Raw genomic sequence first — 21,534 nt, 5'->3', positions numbered from 1 at the left:
TCACCAGATGGTCCACTGTAAAGTAGATAACGTCCTGATGGGACAAGAGATGACCTGGCCACTGTTGGTTAATATTGGGCACTCACATACCCACATTTTCAACTCCTCACCCATAAACAAAAATGATCAAATTACCATGTCACTATTTAAGAATCTAAAAACTTAAAAACTCCCAAATCCTCAAAAAGCACTCCAGCAGCTGCTACTAAACATTCTGAATGGCAAATGAAATAAGGCCTGAGAGGGATTAAAAACAAATCGTGGCCCTATGCTGAAGCTCCTCAAATTAAGAGGAGTTCGGACTTAGCCATGTGACTTGCTTTGGCCAACAGAAGCTGACAAACATGACACAAGCAGGAACTTGAAGAGCACTTGCCTCTCGGGGCTTACCTGGTCTTGCCTGCTAGATGCTGGGAACATATGGCCCAGTTGCCCCGCCAACCACTTGACAAGTGGGTGAGTTTATCTGGGACCCACGGGCCGCCAGCCAATCTGCCAGCTCACTTCAGCCACATCAAAACCCAGATGAGAGAAGCAGAACTGCCCAGCTGAGCATAGCCCAAATTGCCATGCCACTCAGTCAGAAGCTTATAAATGTTTATTAAAGGTACTAAAAATTTTGGAGTGGGTTATACAAGTTAATAACTGATATAAGGCCCCTTTACTATCCCTGATCTACGCCAACCTCTCACACAGATGGGGAAACAAGAGACCTAGGAAGGAACAAGACTTGCCCAGGGTCACAAACCTTATGGGCAGCAGTACAGGAGGAAAGCCTTGGCTCAAAATCCAGTAAACCCACTGGCTGTAATATTCCTTCAAGACAGCTGCCAGGATCACAAATGAGGCTTCAGATCTTCAAAACACATAGGGAATATTAAGTCCTTTTGGGCAGAATGTGGTATCACATTTCTTCATCTTTTGGTTTTCAGAAGTTGAACAGATAACAAAAACTGATGAGCAATGGAACAGGGGAGGTCTTTCCTGACCCAGACATGGGCAGGTCTGTGCAGGGTTTTTGTGGATGTGAATTTCCCACTCAAGCTTTCCCATGGGCTAAGTAGTCCAGGAGCTTTTCTGGGGTGCCAGGATGGGGATTCTCAATCTGTCTAGGATATATCCTGATGCCAAGGTGATTACACAGGGCCTCTGCATAGGGCACATGCTTCCTACCCTGGAAGGGGTCTTCCCTGCTCTTCTGCCTAACATACTACAGAGGCCCACCACCCCTGTTCTACCTGTCCCCCAAGCACTGAAAAGTGAGTGCCTCGCTCAAGCACTACTAAGGGCCTTGTAGAGTCTGAAAATGTTATTACAGTGCAATGGGCACAGAGCACTAGGCTCTTGGGACACAGGAACCCAGGTGCCAGCCCTCAGTGTAAACTCCACCAGGGTCCAAAACCCCTTCTTTGCACTCTGCCCAAGTTCCAGTCCAGGGTGGTGTACCAGGTAGGGACATGAAGACCTGTACACATATCCAAGTGGGTCGGCTAGAACTGGGCTCTGGCCTTCTGAGCAGCAAGGACAGCCTGAGTTCAGGGACTAGAGGGGTATGCTCCACTGAGGGCTCTTTGGGAGAGGTGGGACACTCCCAGTGGACCTAGCCCCTTCCGCTGGACACCTTCTTTAGCTCTCCAGACTGAACCTTTTGTGTTGAGTAAGTTCCCAGGGACTATTTTTCACCCTGGGTCTGAATCTCTCAGAGACTGATGGCCTCAGTCTCTACCCTCTCTCCCTCTGCTGCCCAGGGTCCCCAGCAGGCACACATATGGGGACTGGGATCCCCCTGGGCAGCTAAACCTCCAAAAAGGCAGAAACACTGCTCCACATCACACTAAGAGGCAATGGCCAGCAGGGATGGGGGCATTTGGCCCAGCTGTGGGTCCAGAACTCTTGGCTCCCTAATGGGCTGGCTAGTCAGGCCCCTGCACAGCTTGGGAATGCAGAGCTGCACTCGGGCTTCAGACTGCGAGCCAGCAGTCAGGAGGGCTGCCCAGGGAGGGAGCCATGAGACAACCAAGACTTCCCTGGGTGATTCCATACTCAGGGTAACCTAGCCTCAGCACTGTCTCAAGCCCAGCCTCTATCCTCCACCAAAACCTGGAGCCAAAGCCCGGTGGAGGTTTGATGGAGGCTATGTTGGAGAACTGCTAGTGTGAACTGGGATTTTCAGTAAGGATTCTAGTAGGCCTGGGACCCTGAGGAACATGTAAAGATGGACGGAGAGCCCAAGCCCCTATGTGATGATGGGACTGAATTTCCTGTCTTGGGGAAGGCTGCCTAGGAGGGAGAATGAACAATTTCTGAAGAGCAGTAAGCTGATACTTCTCAGAGGTGCCAACACTAGAACAGCAGCTTAAGAGTGAGTGGATATTTCTCAGGTGGAGAAAGTAGGAGCAAGAAGAGTACGTGCCAGATTTTGGAACAAAGCCCCACACCAGAGACACCAGCCCAGGTGGCCACACCTTTATCACCCAGTTCACAGGACTGGGGAAGGTACTTATAACCTATGAGTGACTCAAAAAGATCCGCTGCGGCAGGTGATTTCTCCTGGGAATTTGAACACAGGGAAATCGCTCAACTTGTGGGGTGAAGTCAGGACAGAAGTGGAAATTTGAAGGAACGTCACCAGTTGTCAGAGAACAGAGCGAACACCTAAGATAGGTGGCCCAAGGCAGGGAGAGGGAGGCACAGGTATTCTGATGCCAACCTCTTACTGCCTGAGGTCAAAAGGACTGCGACTCCATTCCTTGCCGCCTGCGGGGGGAGGGGGGGAGGACCTGTTTTGAGTGGGCCAGGAAAGAGAGGTGGTAACAAGGGAGAGAGGCCAGGGCATATAGGATCGTGTACAGGAGTTGGAGTTTTGTCCTGATGATGAGCAGTCAGATAAGGGTTTTACAGGGAAGAGACATGACTCCAATAAAGCACTGTGGTGTCTAGTGGGAAATGGGGCAGGGAGACGCTAGACGCTGTGGGGCTGGTGAGAGGACAAAGTCCAAGTAAAAAAAAAAAAAACACAGTGTCCCAAACTAGGACAGGGAAGGAGAGGAAGAGGTGGATTCTAGAATCATCTCAGAGCTGGGAAAAAGGAGACTGAGAAGCTGAGACCTGGACCTACCACTGTCTAACCATAGTGGGTCACAATTGCTTGACACTTTAGCCACCGAAGTAGTCTCCTGGGGATAGTCTCTTGGGGACCAGGATATGTGACCCTCCCCAACAACCCTATTGGCCATTTTTATCCCCATTTTAGCTGTGGAAGCCTAGACAGACCAGTATTATGCACCCTGGACAATGCTCCCTGGCTGGGAGGAGCAAGGGAGGAAAAAGAATGGAGTGAAACAGACCAGACCAGACTCTGGCTCAGCACGAGGGCCCGGGGACCTTGAGAAAAGACAAACCATCCCATCTCAGAGCAAGTTGGGATCCAATCTCTTTATTGTCAGGGTACCCTCCCCTCTCCAAACCTATAGAAAAACCCCAAGCCTGGGAGTGTCCTGGGAGGGGAGGTAGAGTGTGGGGAAACCTCTGTGCGCTGCCCTCTGGCCTGGGCGGTGCCAGCAGGGAGGGCGTGAGGGGAGGGGTGGCCAATAACTCCACCTGCGGAGAATGCGGCACTGGCTGGGATGTGTGCGGGAGGAGGTGCCTGCGGCTGGCTCTCCTGGGACCCGCTGGGAGTAGTCTCCAGGGGCGGGTGCCCAGCTTTAGGCCTGGTACAGTGCACGCCCTTCTCCTGCCGGTGGCCATCGCTCCTGTCAGGCTGAGAAAGAGAGAGACAAAGGAGAGACTGAGGCTGACAGCAAGAGCCCCTGGTACTGTTGATAACTGGGGTTGGGAAGACAGAGGGGAGAATGGTGTTTGCCATTTGCAGACAGACACAGGCCTGCACTCTAGCTCTGGCCTTCTAATTTTCTGGCCATGCAACCTCTGGTGAGTCTCTCCCTCTCCCTAAGCCTCCCATTTCCTCACCAGAGCCCTGCACCTCATCTGTGAACTGGCTTCACAAGGTCAAACTTAGCCTCCTTGGTAAAACAAACCAGGAAGCTCCCAGAGGATAGACTATCGATCTAGAATTTCCTAAACTGTCGGGGAAGATCTTGCTGGTAGAACAGCTCACAGCATGGATGTGTCTTATGTAAAGACACATGTGCTGTTTTGAGGCCTTCCTCCACCCAAGCCTGTCTTACCCTGAACATGGCCCCCAAAGGAACGGGGCAGAGCAGGGTGGTAAACACTGGGCTGTGAGGCCAAACACCACCGGACTCAAACCTAGGCTCCACCAATTACCACCTTGGGACTGGTGAGATACATGCTACCGGCCCCGCCGCCGTGCCTCAGTTCCCACATCCGTTAGGCTGGCACCATCACAACCTTGCAGGGCTGGGACAGTTTCCTCTGGGCAGGATCAAGTTCCAGCCCCTAAGCCTGGCACAACCATCCCTCTCTGATGATGAACTCCCTGCCCATGCAGGGCTGCAACTACCACTACTGGAGGCTCCTAGTCGTCTCCCACATACTGACTCTGACACCCATCAGAGGTCCCTGTGCTGGGCTAAAGCTGTTCCCTCAGATGCCTCTCCCTCAACCCTCCACAGGCTCAACTACGTATTATCGGCTCTTCCACCACACCCCTCTCTGACCACCCAGCCCTCCAGCCCATCATCAGGCTCACACTGGTAATGGTTTGGGTCTTCTTCCATCAGACTCAGAGCTCCTCAAGGGTGGAGGAGATGGGCAACATGGCTCGGAGTGTGCCGAGGGAACCCCTGGCAGGGCTGGCCTGGCTAGCCCATCCACGGCTCCTGCTCCCACAGCCTACCAAGCTCCCACCGCAAAGGAGCACAGCAGAACGGCTGAGGATGGGTGAGCCTTCCTCGTTGGGCTTAGCGCGACCCTGCCAGGTCTGCTTCACTTCACCCCATCCACCTGGACCCCCGTACCTGCTTACTGCAAGGCCCCATCCTCCACGTCTGTGTCCTGGCTGTGCTCCTGATAGGGAGGAGGCAACGAGAAACCACACATCACTCACTACCAACTCTGAGTCATCCTTGGGGCCCAGAGCACATCTGGAGACCAAACTCCAAAAGAGGGATAGACAGCCAAGGGGAATGATTATGGCAACAGTCTCAACACAGCTGGCTTGGGATACTGACAGGATGATCTGGGGGCCCTCCAGAAGAGAGAAGGGACCAGTCAAGGATGTTCTAGGTGTGGCAGGGGACGCGTTTCTGCATAGAAAGACCTTCTCAGACTGTAGCAGGCTGAAAGCCTAGTAGACTGGTGAGCTCCCCATCTTTGGGACATGGTTAGGGTCTTTATAGAGACTACTATGCCTAAGAAAGTAATTGGGTCAAAAAAAGAGAGATGAGCTGGGGGCATGAGGAGGAGGACCTCATAAGTATGGTGGCCACGGGCCCATCTGTCCTCGTGCCAGAACCCCAGCTTTGATGAAAAGGAGAAAGTTCCAAACCTGGTGAAGAAGTCTGGGCTCTAATTCTGGCTCAGCCCCTATCAGTTATAAGGCCCTGAGCAAGTTACTCTACTCCTCTGAGCCACAGTTTCCTCACTGGGTAAAAGTCGGGAAGAGTAATACTTTGCACAGTGCAAGGCTGTTGTTAAGGTTAAATGGAGTTAGAAACCACAGGGCCTGGTGCTCACTGAGTGCCTGTTACGTAAATGGACAGTAAGCACACAACAGTTACCTTACATACTCAAGAGTCTGGTCTACTTTCCTACTCAACATAAGCTCCTTGCCAATGGCTTCCCACTGGCACTCTGAAGAGTTCCAGTAACAGACAGAGAGCTCCCTCCATGCCTCCCTCATGAGACAGCCTCTTGTGTACTTAGGCAGTAGTGGCGTTTAGAAAATCCTTGGGTAGGGTGCACACCCAACCCCCGTGTGGCTGCCCCCTGGAACTCTGCAGACCGCGTGTGCTCCCTGGAGCCGACTCTTCTCTCCCCCAACCCGTGTGGAAACCGATCTAGAATGGGCCCTGGACTAAAGAGAAGTCTGCCTCAGTCCTCAGTGGGACTTCGGACTGACAGCTGAAAAGAGGCACTCCCCTGCTCTTCCGAAAGAGGAAGGAGGGAGCTCGCAGGGCCGCCAGAGCCCCCCCGTCGCGCCCTCACCAGCTCCTCCTCACTGTGCGTCAGCAGCCCCTCCTCGTCGCCGTCGTCCCGGGCCTGGGCTTCTCCCTGGGGCGTGCCTGCCTCAGAAGCCGTGTCCTCTTGGGGGGCTGGCGGCCGGCTGCCGCCACCACTACTGCCCCCACCACTGCCACTGCTGCTGTCGCCCTTCTTCTTGCCATCTTGAGGGGAAAGGAGTGGGAAGAAGGGAATAAAGAAGGCTGCCCAGGGCAGTGACCGTAGCAGAAGCTAATAAGCCCCTCTCTGCCTTGAGCACTGTCCGCCCCACCCCCCCCACCCCCCCCCCGCTCTGCCCTGTGCCCCTGCTCACCGAGCTGGGTGAGGACCCCTGGGAGCTGACCTGGGTTGGCCTTCTGCTCCTCGGCAATCTGCTCCAAGCGGCCCAGCAGAGCGTCGATGTTGGACTTGATCTGTGTCAGCTCTGTCTTGATGGTCTGCAGCTCACTGCTCTTTACTGGGAGTGAAGGGAGTACAGGGCTGTCACCCAGGAGCTAAGAGCTTGACACTAACGTAAGACCCTAGCCCCATTCTGTCAACTACAAAGGCAGGCCGGTGGCCGAACTGTCCTCATCTGTGGTTCTTTGGCCATGAAAAAGGCTGGAGCTGTCCGTGGCTTCCCCCCAAGACTTCGGAGGCCATGCCTACAGTAACCAGTCCACCTTTCTCAACTTGGGACCTTTCTCCCTGACCTCTCAACTCCTGAAATGGACTAGAGATGGATAAAAATGCAGGTGTGGTGTGCACCTGAGCAAGCATATGTGTTTTTCCTCGTGTTATAGGATGATGCCCTGATTTCAGGTGTATAAACGTGGGTGTTTTACCATCAGATTTCCTGGGTGCCTGACTGCAGCATGTGTACACCAGAGTGCATGTGGAGTAGTGGGCCTGTGCAACCTTGTCCTTACTACAGCAAAGATGACACCTTCTCCTCACTGGGTTCCATGTCACAGCACTGGACATTTCTGTGTCCAACCCAAGCACCCCCACCCCCCACCCCCCGCCAAGGGTCAGCCTTTTCCTCTTAGAAATGAATAAAAATACTCACTTGGTAGTGTTAGAGCTGCAGAACTGTGGGAGATTTGTTCCTTCATCTATTTTCCAATGTAAAAATATGTGATTCTGTTCTTTTGCTAATGAGAAAAATAAAAATGATCTAGGAAGATCTAGTCACTCACACTTGATCTTGGCTGAGCCGGCGGTAATGGCTGTGGAGCGGGCAAAGAGCTTGACAGGTATGGTGGTTTTGACACGCCGGACCAAGGGGACTGTGACCCGGGGTCGCTTCACAGGGACTGCCCTGGGCACTGGCACAGGTGACAGGCGGCCCCGATAGTCGAAGAGCCTGTAGGGGCAAATGGGCCAGAGGCTGCAGCATGGCCTGTGGCCACCAGAGGGCACTGTGACTCTAGACCAACATGTGGCTGGTGGGCAGCCTGTACTACACACCTCTTTCTGCTCCCAACAAGCCCTGGGGGTGAAGAGAAAAGGCTTTTCCAACCTTAAAAGCCTCTGGGACTCTCATTCCATCCACCTTTCCTACCAGCCAGGTTGGGTAAGGCAGGTGGTAATGGTTATAGCCCCAGTTCAAGAAAGGAGCAAACTGAGACCAGCCCAAGAAAGAAGCCTTCCCTAGATCTGCTGTTATTACCTGACCTGGCTTCTCAGTCAACTGCCACCCCAACCTCTGGTTGGAGTTTGCCAATGTCCCTAAAGCAATGCAAACTGCCAGCTGGGAACAAAGATGTGGGAATGGATTGGAATCCCTAAGTCGGCCTGAGCCTCAGTTTTCCCATCTGCTTCATGATGATGACTACCCCAATTCTGTGCCAACCCCCCACCCCACCCCAAGGCTGCTGTGAGGGCAGAGAATGAGAAAACTTGGTTAAAAACACACATGTTAAAAGATGTGATAGGTGGAAGGCCAGGGTACTGAGACTCAAACCAGGAGCCTATGATTTCAGGGGCTGGGCCCCCTTAATTACCCCAGCCCTCTTAGACCACTTCAGAGATGGAGGAGAAGAGATCAGCAGCATATCAAGGTTAGGCAGCTCAATCAGAACCCTGGGCTCCCAGATTACGTACTGGCCCCAATGTCAACATGCAGCCCTCTCCAAGAGGGCTTCTTTTCCTGCTCATCAGGCAGAAGCTTATAGGCTGAGTAGGGGTCTCTCACACCCCATCTGCTACTATTACCTTTCCACAGGGAAGAGCGGCCTTAGGGGTACACTATGGGCTCACTTTGGTGACAGCCAGGAAACATGCCATCACTGGGCAGTTCAATGCCCCATGGCTTGGCACTCCTTTGTTCAGAGAGCCCCTGCCCTGGGGTGGTGATGGCCGGAGATGGAGAGTCTCTGGGAATGGATCCAGTCCCAGACCCTGCATTTCTGCCCCTAAGGGGAGGGGGCGGCTCTGGCCTTGGTCAGAATCACTGAACCACAGAATCCCAGAGCTGGAGGGGCCCTGAGGGATCACTTGGCGCAAGCCCATTTTAGAGACTGGGAGGGGATCTGCCCAAAGTCACACAATCCACTCAGTGGCAGAGCTGAGATTAGCACCCAGGTCTTCTGACTCCCAGGCTAGGGCACATTCCACTACACCACACTGTCTCCTGAAACCATTCAGAAGTGAGATAACCGAGGCTCAGAGAGATTCTAAAGTTCCTCCTTCCCACAGGCCAAGCAGGGGTGGGGGAGGGTGGGGTGTGTTGGAACAGCCCCACCCATCATGATTTCCACTCAAGAATGTGGCTGGTGCCATGGAATGGAGCCCACAGCTCAACACTGGGGTCTGATGAAGGGTGGGCCATAGCCTAGGCAGGGACTAATTCAGACCTCCAGAGGACTGCTGGCCTCGGCTATAAATGAAAGGCCAAGAGGATCACACTGAGCTCTGAGGTCCCTTCCACCTGGCTGAGCACCTCCAATAGGAAAGGAGACTGAATACCAGGAGCGTGAGGGCTCAAACTCCCTGTACCTACTCCTGTAACCTGTTCTGTAATCCAACTTGCTATGTTTATATGTCCCTTGCTGACCAGTCCCATTGAGTCCCACCCTAGGAGGAGGAAGGGCAGTCAGAGAGCAGGAGACAGTGTGGGTTGGGGGAAGCCCTGACCTGGGCACCTGCAGAACTAGACCCTAGTTCCAGCTCTGCCACCCATCTGTGGAGCAGCCTTGGGCAGATGCCTGTCCACACCTCTGGGCTCTGGTTCCCCCACTTGGAGGACTGAATGGGCTGCACCAGCAATCTCTCAGGACCCTTCCAGCTTGGCTGTTCCATGCCTGGGCACGCCCCTCCCCTGCTCACCTGTCGTAGAAGTCGTCCCGGTAGTAATCATAGTCAAAGCTGTAGCCACTGGGGAAACAAAGGGGAGAGGGCCAGGGCTTAGGGACAGCCACTCAGCCCACTCTCCACGGGCCCTCATGTCCAAACGCCTCCCCAAATTCTAGGCTCGGCACACTTTCACCAACCAGTGTTCTCTCCCTCTGTGCAAAGAGGGACCAATCCCACCCAGATGGAGAGAGACAGACAAGACAGAGCGCCTCACCTGTATATGGCAGATGCTGCTCTCTTTAGCCCCTTAGGTCTGTTGGGCTTGGGCTCTCCAGCCATGTTGATATCTGTGTGGAGGGAGGAGGCACAGTCAGATGCTGGCAGCACAAACACACATCACCCTCATGCACGTGAGCAGCGATTTCTACCTGCTTATGTGAGGTACACATGGACTGTCCTAACAAACAACCAACAGAGGTCTCCACACGTTAGACCCATACCTACACATCACAGAGACAGGCCTATTTACAAATCCAGACACCTGCATGCATGCTCACAAACGTATTGTTCACACACACATGCATTCTCAAGTACACTCACGTACGTAAATAGTTCAAATACGTATCTTTACACACATGTTCATGTATCCAGGTAATCAAGTCGCCCACAAAAATAACACATATACTCCCAAGTACTTGACCCCGATGTCCATATACAGAACTGTCCATATACAGATGAGCCACGGCACATTCAAACAAATGTTCTACCGAACATCTTTATACCTAGAATGGTGCTTAGCATATGACAGGATCTCAATTAATATTTGGTAAATAAATACGCATATCTGCTTACACACACTAGCATATTCTGACACACATTTTTCATATATATATACTAAAGATGTGTCCACATATTCCCCACATGCTTAGTTACATCCAGGTATCACACAGATATCCCTTCTCGAACATACACAGAAGTAGGTGCACTGTACACACTCCAAGGTAGACTGCCACATGGTCGCATCATATATATACAGCACCAAGGGCAAAGGCACCTGCTTCACCTTGTGCTCCAGGCCCTCTTCCTGGCTCTCATAAAGAGTTCTAACCTAAGCCATCTGTAGCCCAATGTTATAGGCTATGCTTAGTCCACTCTGTTCCTTTTCTCTTAGGAATCTGCATTTTAACTGGAACCATAAAGCTTGTCATTAAGAGTCACCACGAATGCAAAGACAAGACAGAAGCAATTTTGAGAAGCTCCTGAAATACTCCCTACAGGCAGATTTTCTAACTACTTAATAGTGATTAACATTTCAGATGGGGTAGTGGGTAGTAGCAAGGGAAACAGAAAGGGGCCTAAGAGAGAAGCTAGAAAGTGAAGGCTGGAACCCGCCTCAGGAGAGTACGAGCAGCAGGGCCAAGGAGAGATGCTTACCCAGGGTCTGCCCGGCCAGCACCCGCCCGTTCTCTCCCAGCACAGCTGCCCGGGCATGGCGCTCGTTGGCGTACTGGACAAAGGCATAGCCTTTGTGCACAGAACAGCCGGCCACGCGGCCATACTTGGAGAAGATGGTCTCCACATCCGACTTCTTCACCACAGCTGTGTTGAGGTTTCCGATGAAGACCCGAGAATTGATAGACTTGGGGTCATTCTTGTTGGTTACATTGCTTGTCTGGATCTTCAAGGACATGGTGGCCACCTGCAGAGAGAGAGCCACTATGAAGCTGGGTCCCCCAGTTGTGCTCAAGGGTTACCCATGGCCCACATCATGGCTAACCTGGATGGCTTTCTGCCCTGCTACACATACATCCCTAGAGCATCCAGCCTCCCCTTTTTATAGCTTACTGGACTGCTGACCTCATGGCCAGGTGCTTTATGTATGTTCGCTCATTTGGTACTGACGTGACAAGCAAAACCAGGCCATTTCACAAGGGAGAAAATGCACATTCAGGGGTCATGATGCTAGTGAGCAACAGGGCTAAGATTTGAACCCTGGTCTGCTTGAGTCTAATTCTTTTAAACCCATTCCTTCTTTAATGCTTATCTGAAATAAGTTACCTCACGCAGTATCTAAATTTGAAGACCTTCCATCATTTTTCTTCTGTTCCTTTAATGTAGAACCATGGCAAAGAAGTCACATGGAAATTTCAAGTAATACCTGCTCTACAACATTATGAAAATTGCTCAGTCTGATCCAGACATTGACCTAGCTTTGGCTGTCTTTACTGGTACAATCATTTTTATTTTTTTATTTTTAAAGATTTTTATTTATTTATTTGACAGAGCGCATAAGCAGGGGGAGCGGCAGACAGACGGGAGGGAGAAGTCGGCTCCCCACTGAGCAGGGAGCCTGATGTGGGGCTTGATCCCAGGACCCTGGGATCATGACCTGAGCTGAAGGCACATGCTCAACCGACTGAGCCACCCAGGTGCCCTGGTACCAATCATTTTTAAAAAGGTGAGCTAAACAAGCCTCACTGAGCACTCACTGCAGGCTAAGGGTGACATGTAATACTGAGTAACCACAAGACCCTATAAATAGTATTACTATTGTTCATATTTTACCAGAAAACAGATGCCAAAAGTTCTTTAACTTGCCAGGAATGAGCACTCAAACCTACGTCAGTTGGTCCCTACAGCCCTTTTTCCACCCCCCCCCCAAGCTCTATCACTTAAAGCCAGAGCTAAAGCCAATTTAAATACTACAGTTAAGTAAACATACTTACCTGAGAATTGTTTTTAATAAATTAATTTTTTTAGAGTTACCCACTTTTATTACTGACTCATTCAAATTTTGTTGTTTGCTTAGAGATCATATTGTACCTACTCTTTGCTCTCCACACTCTGGCAATTCTTTTACCCCAAGGGAATGTACAAATGTCTCCTACCCCTGACCCTGGACAGGTTACATCAGAGGACAGCTCCAGAAGGACAGAAAAGGAGGCTTGATGACCGTATAAAAGGCCTAACATTAAGTACTGGTGCTTACACTTCCTGGCCCAGCCTTCTGCTCACTGGCATGGATTTGTACAACTCCCTTTTATAACATTCCTATTTCAATACCCCTGCTGAGAGCTACTAGAGAAGGTGCTGAAGACCCCAAGCAGTACGTATAAAAACTCTCACCAGCCTAGGCTAACGGTAAACCCCTGCCTACTAACCTAGTATTTGAGGGTAGAGGGAGCTTCTTGACAGAGAATTAGAGCAGTGCAGAGTATAAACTGGGAAAGGCTTATCTTTTGTTCCACTAGGATAAGAGACCCTTTTCTTCTTCAATCCTTCCAGCCTGGAAGCTGGCATGTTCTGACCAGCAGATGGCACTGACTGCAAGGAAACCACAGGCTGGCCCTGAGAATGATTCTGAGGAAGAAACCTACTCCTAGGGCGGGCTTGCAGTACCTCCATGGATATACTGGGGTCAAGTGTGTGCCATCCCAAGTAAAAGGGGCTAGGAAGGCACTGCTATTGATGAAGGGATTGGTGCCAGCTCTGGAAAGGATCTGGAAGGGACAGACTCTTTTTTGTTACTCAGTTTACTTTTGCATCCAATCATCATTTATTAAGCAGTGAGGAACACAAAAGATAACACCCATGAAAACAAGTTGGTTAAGCAACTGCCTTCGGCTCAGGTCATGATCCTGGTGTCCCGGGATCGAGTCCCACATCAGGGTCCCTGCTCAGCAGGGAGTCTGCTTCTCCCTCTGACCCTCCCCTCTCATGCGCGCTCTCTCATTCTCTCTTTCAAATAAATAAAAATCTTAAAAAAAAAAACAAAAACAATACTGTCCATGTGCAGAAAATGCTTAATGTATGTGGGTTCCCTGGGGCCCCCCATTCCTCACAGTCCTCTCTGATAATCCCTCTCCTACCTGGATGACAAGCCATTCAAAAGTTAAATTTCTTGTCCATCCATGGATATGAGAAGTAAGTTTGTGGGGCTCCTCCATGGCCATCAGATAACTCTCCTGGTTGGTTCAGCTCAGAGCCATGAAGCTTTTGCTCAGGGAAGGGCCACCTACTTTGGCTGGAGGGAACCAACCACTGGCCTGGGGTGTAGACCAAAACAGAAAGAGAGGGGGATGATGGTTTAGACCTGTTGATGACTACTATCTCTGTCACTGACCTGGCAGGGACATGACAGGTGCTGGGTTCCCTCAGACCTCCGGCAGGAGCCTCTACCACCAACTCAGCAGGAAGCATTTGCTGACACCTGTGTTTAGTGATACAGCAGGATCAGCACTCACTCCTTAGCTGGTGAGTATCTTCAAGTTTGGCCATACTCAGTCTTTTCTCTTGTCACTTGGGGTTTGGGACAATGTACATAAAAAGGACTTTTCTTATTGTAGGGATGTCTTTTACCCCAAGGGACTGTACAAATATCTCCTACCCCTGACCCTGGACAGGTTACATCAGAGGACAGCTCCAGAAGGAACAGGAAAGGCCTAACATTAAGTACTGGTACTTACACTTCCCGGCCCACTCCCAAAAGTTCAACAAATCCATAGTTGAACTTCTCTGTTCTAGTAACACTGCCATTGATGAGGCTCATTCTAAATGAGGGTCAAAGTCAGACTGGAGCACCTTCTGAACAATGCCAAGAAAAGGCAGCCAGAAGCCACATCACAAAAAGGCTACAACGGAGAAGAGACCGGGGGAAATGTAGGCCTGTGGCCATCCCGGGTGAGGCATCTGCAGGGCCACAAGAAAGGTCCACCTGAAGCGCGCTCCAGGCGCCAACCCCGTCCTATGCCCCCTATCTAATCAGCCCTCAATCTGCTTTCAATGGCAGTCTCCAAGGGCAGTCTGTGCTGCTCTTGTGCACAGTCCCTAAGCCCAAAGGGACAGCTATCTGTGGAGATATGGAAAAGTTTCCGTGTTTAAACATGTTTATGAGACTCCTGAAAGTGAGAGATCAAGTTGGGGGTAGGAAATGAAAAGTGTGCCCAGACTAGCTCTTCTGGAACTGCTAGGTTCAGGTACAGAATCCCAAAGAGTCAAGAATTCTAAATGCAGACATGGCCTTCCAAGGTTGTTACAAACCTTAAAATTTGTTCGCTTCACTTATAACCTTCAAATACTTAGACATACAATATGTAAAGTCTCCTTCTGTACTCTTTGTTCTGCCCTGCAAATGTTAAGAGGCAAGCTGACAAAGTCTGGAACACAGTAAGTGGCCAATAAATATTAGGGAGGAAGCAGTAAGAATAATGTCCCAGGAGTATAGCCCTCCCTTAAGGGGGGGGGGGTGTGCACACACCACTGGGGGCTGAGGGTCCCAAGCATCTCATTAAAAGACTAGAGTCTCTGACCGAAACACCCCCCTTCCCCCAACAGACCAACCACCCCAATTCAATCTTCCCCACACAACTCTTTCTTGGTTTTCCCAGGCTTCCCCCTAGCTTAGAGTAGGAGCCCTAGAAAATATTGACATCCTATTCAGCAGAAGCTGCTTGACTTGATAAGCTATTTCCCCCTGGGCCAAGCTCTGCCTCACAGATTAGCTGTGTAATTGAGAGCAAGGTGTCTGCAGCCCCTGGAGGCCCCATGCTTAGCAATGAGCCAAGGAGAGGTGGGTAGAGGGACTGTTCTTGATGGTGGTGGGGAGAGGAAGAAAGAATCAGACTTATTTCCAGAGACTTCTACAGTGTCTTCACTCCAGATTAGCAGGGACTTCAGTGAACAAGGCCCTTGCTCTGAGGAACACAGGGGAATGGACTTGGCCACAACGCCCCAGCCCATGAGGAGCAGGGCCAAGAACCCCATGGGTCCTCTAAGTCTAGGATTCTTTTATCCCACTCTTCCTTTTGGGCCGGTGAGAGAGAACCCTCAGACAGTGAGGAGCTGGGAGGTGGCAATCCAGATACGCTATTTTTTAAGGAAAACTAGGGACTGGCTCCCAAGTGTCTTCATCTTTACCTGCTAGAGGAACAACTGCTGCATAAAAGCTGGGCCCTTAAGCTAATTAAAACCCACCAGAGACACAGGCTTTGAAATGCAATTTACAGCTGGAAGGGGTGGGCTCACTTCTCCAAGCTAGTAAGAACAGAGGAAATTTGGCAAAAACAAACCGTTTTCCCCAGTTGAAACATTTCAGATGGAAACTGTGTTTTAGAAGCCAAGAGCCAAGCCTGAACATGTGGTAGAGTGACAGGGCTTTGTACAGGTAGAAAAACCCTAAAAGGTACGACCACCCCTGAACTGTGGGTAAATGAGACACCCCCCTCCCCCCGAACCATCAAGGTAAGAAGAGCCTCTAATTACCAGAGTCAGACTTTACATACCCCACCTTATTTAATCCTCACAAGAGCCCTGTGAGGAGGTATTTTAAATAGGGGAAGGAAGACTCAGAGAGGCCAAGTTATTGGTTAATACAGCAAAGCCAGAAGTGGAACCCAGGTCTGTTTGACTCCATAAAGCCTATTCATTGAGATGCCTTGGGTACTCCTTGCCAAGGTGAGAGAACGAGTCACCCTGAATCAATGACAGCCTCTCCTTGGTCCTCACCCCTTCCCCTTTCTACTACAACATCTCATGTTTGCGCAAGATTTTAGTGAACAAAACCAGTGTATATCCTTGATCCAGACATTGTCAGTCTCATCTTATAGATGAAAAGCTGAGAATCAGCAAGGTAAGTAACTTACTTAAGGCCATCCAGCCTAGTAAAGGGAGTAGCTAGGGGACTTGAATCCAGGCTTCTACACACCACTGTCTCAGCAACTGTCCCAGGCCTCCAACTCTGCCAGGTCAGCTCTTATGCCCTCCCAATCCTGGCTATCAGGTTTAAGTCTAGTCTTCAGCATGACCTCTGAGGCACTTAGCCATCAGAATGCCCACTGCCCCAACTCTGTAGTTCCTGGCACTGGATCTCTTCTTAAAACACTAATTTCAAAAGAAGAGCTGCTGCTCTTGGTCCTGATGCCCCCCAGTAACTAGTAACTATTTAGAGCCTCTGTCTAGGCCAGTCCTGCTCAATACCTCTGGCCTTATTCTCCAGTGTACAGATGAGGGTCACACCAGCTTGTGGCTAGACCTCTGCCCTTAGATAACCCTGGAGATATTGGGTGATTTTGAAGGAAAATAGCAGTCAGTGATGGTGAGGCTATTTCTGGAGAAAGCCAAGCAATTAGACTGATCAGTGCCCAGGGCCTCTTTGGTCCAGAGGCTCCTGGTTAACAGGCGGCCAAGGATGACAGAACATCTATTAATCTCATTAAATTCACCAGGCCCCAGCTCATTAGCATTGCCCAAATGATCATTACTGGCCAGACAGGACTAATTTTCCAAGGAATGCTCTTTAGTTCCTGACAATTCCCACTCCCATGAGAAACCCCAGCTCCCGATATGTGAACACTGAGGGCACCTAGAACGGGGGTGTGGGGGGTGGAGGTTGGGGGGGTGGGTTACAGGCTATAGGTTCAGGAGGCTTGGCCCCTGCTCTGCTGTGTGACAACAAGTCATACAATTTCTCTGAGCCTTATCATCCTTATTCTGAAAACAAGAATAATCTTTGTCCTGATTACCTTTCAAATCTGATATAAAATCAAATAGGTTAATCAATGTCAAAGTGCTCTGTTGCACCTATAACATATTCTGAAAGATAGAGGAATATAGCTATTATTACCCAACTCCTATCCCCTTCACTCACTCAACAAACATTTCTTAAGTATTCCCCTCTGCCCTAGCACTGTGGAGATGCTGGGCAAGAGTGCTCACAGGCCTTGTCTTCTACTTCCTTTTCAACAAAGCCCTCCTTCCAGGAATCTGTTTCATAACCGTTTCTGAACAACAAAGGGAAAAATGCACCTAAAATAGTAGAAATAGGAGATGTAAACTTGGAACATGTCCCTTAAACTCACTTAGCCTCAGATTCTTCAATTGCAAAATGGGAATTTTACCAACGCCCACAGAGATAACAGGTATAAAGTGCCTGATATAATGGCTGGGACCAGTAGGTATTTACGTAAGAAACTCAAATGCCCTGGGCCCTATGAAAACTCTAGATCATCCACATTCCAGCCCTATGTTATTTACCCCTGTCATCTCCCAGTGCCTGAGAACAGGGGAGTCAGGGGTAGAGGGCCTATGCACACTCTCTCCCTTGTCCTAGTGTCTGGAACCAAACCTAGAAATTTCATAATGGTGCCCCCAACTCATGCCTGATTTGACATGCACTACTATAAGGAGCTGGGTAGGGTATTAGGCCTTCTGAGCCAGTGACTTACTTCTCAGCTATACCATGAGATTTCTGTTCCTATACTATAACATTGTGATGTATCAGCATCTGATAAGCTGAGGGGAGACCCTAAAGCAGAGGCAGGGCTGGGGCCTCAGTCACCTTTCCCCACAGTGTAGTCTGGGTATATATGCTATCTTCCCTGTATCTTGCACCCTAACTCTACCCCAACTCTGGCCTTAGGCTGAGGCTTAGTTAGCATCTGTGACAAGCAGCCCTTCTAGCTATGTGGGGACAGGGAGCAAGGACCGGGTAGGTACAGCCCTGGGCCTACAATCCCCAATACTAAATTACAATTAGGGATCTAAAAATAATTGTCAACCTCTTTATTTTTGTCAAAGGAAGTCATCCACACACCTACCTACCCATTCAATCATAATTATACCTATCCTAATACTCACCGGGCCAACTCATTCATCCACCAACCAGTCTGGTACCTGAGCTCAAGGAATTACCAGTATACCAAGGGGACATCCTCCATGACCACAAAGCACATGTGCCCTGGGCTGGAGTCCACCGCCCCAGAAGCCGCCCAAACAAAGTAGTCCGGGATATCAGAGAATGGAAAGGAGCACTACAGAAGGTGAATTCCAACTGGGTGGTGATGTGGGGAGAGGCTACACCTGGCAGAGGAACTGCAGTAACAATGCACAAACCATGCCCCTTTCTCCTTCTCTGCTCCCTGCTCTGCCCTTCCCCCTGTTAAGTATATGCAGGGTAAGGCTGGAAATAAATGTTTGAAATAAGAGAATTTCTTTTTCAGTGCTGCCTCCTCTTCCTTGATAGCTGCATACTAATTCTTGTCTTGAGGAAGAACAAAAAGGGAATACACAATTCAATATGCAGCAGCTTTATACCAGGCACTGTGCTGGAAGCTTTACAGGCATCATCTCTCATAATCCTAACCACAACCCAATGAGATAAGTACTAGCCTCTTCACTCTTCAGATGAAGAAACTGAAGCTCAGAGACAGCTTAAATAATTTGTCCACAGTTACATTAAGTGGCATGCATGATTAGGATAAAAGACCCTAAGCTTATCTGGTTCTAAAGCCTGTGCTCTTCCTACTCCACTAGATTGCTCCCACTGACCCCCCCTCTTCCCATAGGAAGACTGATCCTGGCTTTGCCGCTGATGTGCTACAAAACCTCAGGCTCTGGAGCATGTGACCACAAAGGGCCCTTTCAGGGCTAACCATATGACTGTGATAATCATTACCAACACTTGCTGAGAACTTACTACTGCACTCAGTCTTCTGCTATGGGATAGGTGATGGTATGTATTGTGCTCATTTCACAGATGAGGAGCCTAAAGGTTAGAGCTTAGTCTTACACAAGCCAGGAAATGGCAGAACTGCAATCAGTCTGTTTGAGACCAGAGCTGGTGCTCTGACCATGGCCCAAAATGGCTTCCATGCTAAGCATACCCTGCACCTGCCAGGAGGTCAGCTTCTAACACTTTCTGATCCTTTGGGCATAAATGCATGGGGTCTTGCTGAGGCCATACTCTCACATCCAAGAGCCAATAAGCACTTGCTGTGAGCTTGTAGAGTGGTCCCCCTTCCCCCTTCCTACACCATAAGGGGCCGGCTCCTCACAGTGATAATGCAGCAAGATTAGTCACTGCTTGCTGTCGGCTGATTATAGCTATTCTTTTCTGTAAATGAAGTTTAAAAGTCATCAAAGGGTCTGTCAGCTGTGACTTATGAGCCTCTTTCCCGCAGGGAAGTCAGGCAGTGACAAATGCCCCTCTCGTTCTGCCATCCATTATGAGTCGGAAGGTGCCATGTTCCAATTACTGGAGACCCCGATGGAGCTCATGGAAAAACCCTGTTCCATGCTGTGGCCATTATTCAGGCCTGGCAGCGCTGCCAGCAGGGTTACCCTAGGCCCAGGCCCCACTGGGTAAGATGGAGTAAGAGCATGTTTCTGATTCTGTGAGCCAACCCCTACTATCCCTTACTTGTGTTATCCCTGGTGGGTTTATCCTAGACATTATTTTGCAAATGAGTAAAAACATGGGTACCATTTGGGCTGTCTCAAAGTACCCAGGATCAAGACTGCCTAGACAAACAGACATGAGGAAATAAGGTCATGCTGCCAGGTGGAGAAGGTGGGGAATATGACGATGCTCAGGAGAACAGAAGACAAGACACCGAGGATGTTCAAAGAAAGTTGTGACTAAAGGGGCCCTTATCTAGTGTGATCAATTGTTCACGATACTTGTTATATGCCAAGCCCTGTCCACCAAATGCTGAGAAACCAAAGATGAATGAAACATAGTCCCTGCTACTGAAGGTAGATGAGATAATTAAGGTCTAAAGAAGTGACTTGCCCAAGGTCACAAAGATAAGTTAGAGTCAGTAATGGAATGAGAAAGTAGGTCTCCAGATCTCTTGTGAAACAGAAAAAGTAGAGACAGGGAGCCTCCTTATGTGCCATGCTTTTCATGCAGAACATCGCACAACAGTTCAGAGTGCCGACTCCTGGGGCCCCGGCCGGCTCAGTCAGAGCAGCATGTGACTCTTGATCTTGGAGTTGTGAGTTTGAGCCTCCTACCGGGTGTAGAGATTACTTAATTAAAAAAAAAAAAAAAAAAAAAAAAAAAACTTAAAAAAAGAAAGAGTGCCAGCTCTTATTCAAGTCCCACCTACACACTTACTAGAGGTTTGACTTCTGGCAAGCCCCTAACAAAGTCTCAGAAAAATGGGGATTCAGAGTTGTGGTGAGGATTAAATAGGATAATACAAGTTATGATGACAGGTATATATTAAGTATCCCAAAATATTATTTATCATCAAGTAATTCCTGAAACAACTCTTTGAGGGAGGTATTATTAATTTCATTTTACAGACAAGAAGACTTAAGTTCTTTTTCACTTTGCCACACTAAATAAGCCAGCGCTTCTCAAAACTATGTGTGGTGAAGAACCACTTTTTGTTTTGCTTTTTAAACTTCCAATCCAGGGGCACCTGGGTGGCTCAATCGTTGAGGGTCTGCCTTTGGCTCAGGTCATGATCCCAGGGTCCTGGGATCAAGCCCCACGTCGGGCTCCCTGCTCAGTGGGAAGCCTGCTTCTCCCTCTCCCATTCCCCCTGCTTGTGTTCCTCCTCTCACTACATCTCTCTCTGTCAAATAAATAAAATCTTTTAAAATAAATAATAAATACACTTCCAATACATTACAGACAGATACATCTGTAAAATACAATAAAAATGTCAAATTACTGGTTTCTGGGCACTTATTCTCAATTTCTAGACCTATCACGACCCCGCAACAGTTGCGGACTAGCATCCATTCAGTGAGCTATACTCTGAGAAGCACAGCTCTAGGCAACTTTTACCCACCCGTCACCCTCTATGAAAACCAAAGCAAAGAAAGAACAGTTTATTTCATTTCTTTCAAGTCCTTTTAGCCCAATTCTTTTAGACTCTGGTGTTAAGCCAATTTACAAAACCGATCCTAATCTTTTTCCCTTTTGCTTCTCTCAAGAATGAGAGAACAGGGTAAGCAGGCCAACGATTGTAAGTTCAAGGACTTGCCACCAAACACTTCAGGAGGTGATTTATCTTGGTCATCTACTCTAGGTCACGCTATATCCTGCAAGGGAGGATGATCTAGGCTGTCTGAGAATGCCACAACCTTCCTGAGACCTGGGATCTGAGAGGAGGGTATATTCCTGAAGAGGCTGGTACTTCTGGACCCTCTCTCCCTGACACTACATGGCATTAGGACACTAGCCAGGAAGGGGAGGCATGTTGTACCTTTCACAGTCTTGTATCATGGCGGCTTACACAGTAGTCTTCCCTATCCTAGGGAGTTTTTTTTTTATTATGTTATGTTAATCACCATACATTAGTTTTTGATGTAGTGTTCCATGAT

At 49.4% G+C, this 21,534-nt stretch overlaps 1 protein-coding gene across 9 annotated transcripts in view; it reads right to left on the bottom strand.

The window, feature by feature from the left end:
- Positions 1 to 3,420: 3,420 nt before the first annotated feature.
- RALY (RALY heterogeneous nuclear ribonucleoprotein) overlaps positions 3,421 to 21,534 on the bottom strand; it is a 78,842-nt gene continuing 60,728 nt past the window's right edge. For 2 of the 9 annotated variants that reach the window (XM_028118508.2, XM_028118507.2), the window contains 8 exons: positions 10,855 to 11,119; positions 9,695 to 9,767; positions 9,454 to 9,501; positions 7,323 to 7,525; positions 6,458 to 6,601; positions 6,130 to 6,308; positions 4,941 to 4,989; positions 3,421 to 3,760 (listed from right to left, as the gene is read on the bottom strand). In XM_028118508.2, the coding sequence (XP_027974309.1) occupies positions 4,945 to 4,989; positions 6,130 to 6,308; positions 6,458 to 6,601; positions 7,323 to 7,525; positions 9,454 to 9,501; positions 9,695 to 9,767; positions 10,855 to 11,110 (948 nt within the window). In that variant the 5' untranslated portion in view covers positions 11,111 to 11,119 and the 3' untranslated portion in view covers positions 3,421 to 3,760; positions 4,941 to 4,944. Of the gene's footprint in view, positions 3,761 to 4,940; positions 4,990 to 6,129; positions 6,309 to 6,457; positions 6,602 to 7,322; positions 7,526 to 9,453; positions 9,502 to 9,694; positions 9,768 to 10,854; positions 11,120 to 13,543; positions 13,631 to 21,534 lie in introns of all 9 variants that reach the window. The other 7 variants (XM_028118510.2, XM_028118512.2, XM_028118511.2 and 4 more) reach the window with 7 other exon arrangements.

The sequence above is a fragment of the Eumetopias jubatus genome, unplaced genomic scaffold, assembly GCF_037043125.1.
Source record: "Eumetopias jubatus isolate StellerSeaLion01/CBP00866 unplaced genomic scaffold, mEumJub1_p1.0 scaffold_9, whole genome shotgun sequence".
In the NCBI taxonomy this organism is placed as follows: domain Eukaryota; kingdom Metazoa; phylum Chordata; class Mammalia; order Carnivora; family Otariidae; genus Eumetopias; species Eumetopias jubatus.
This window is presented reverse-complemented; position numbering and strand designations above follow the sequence as displayed.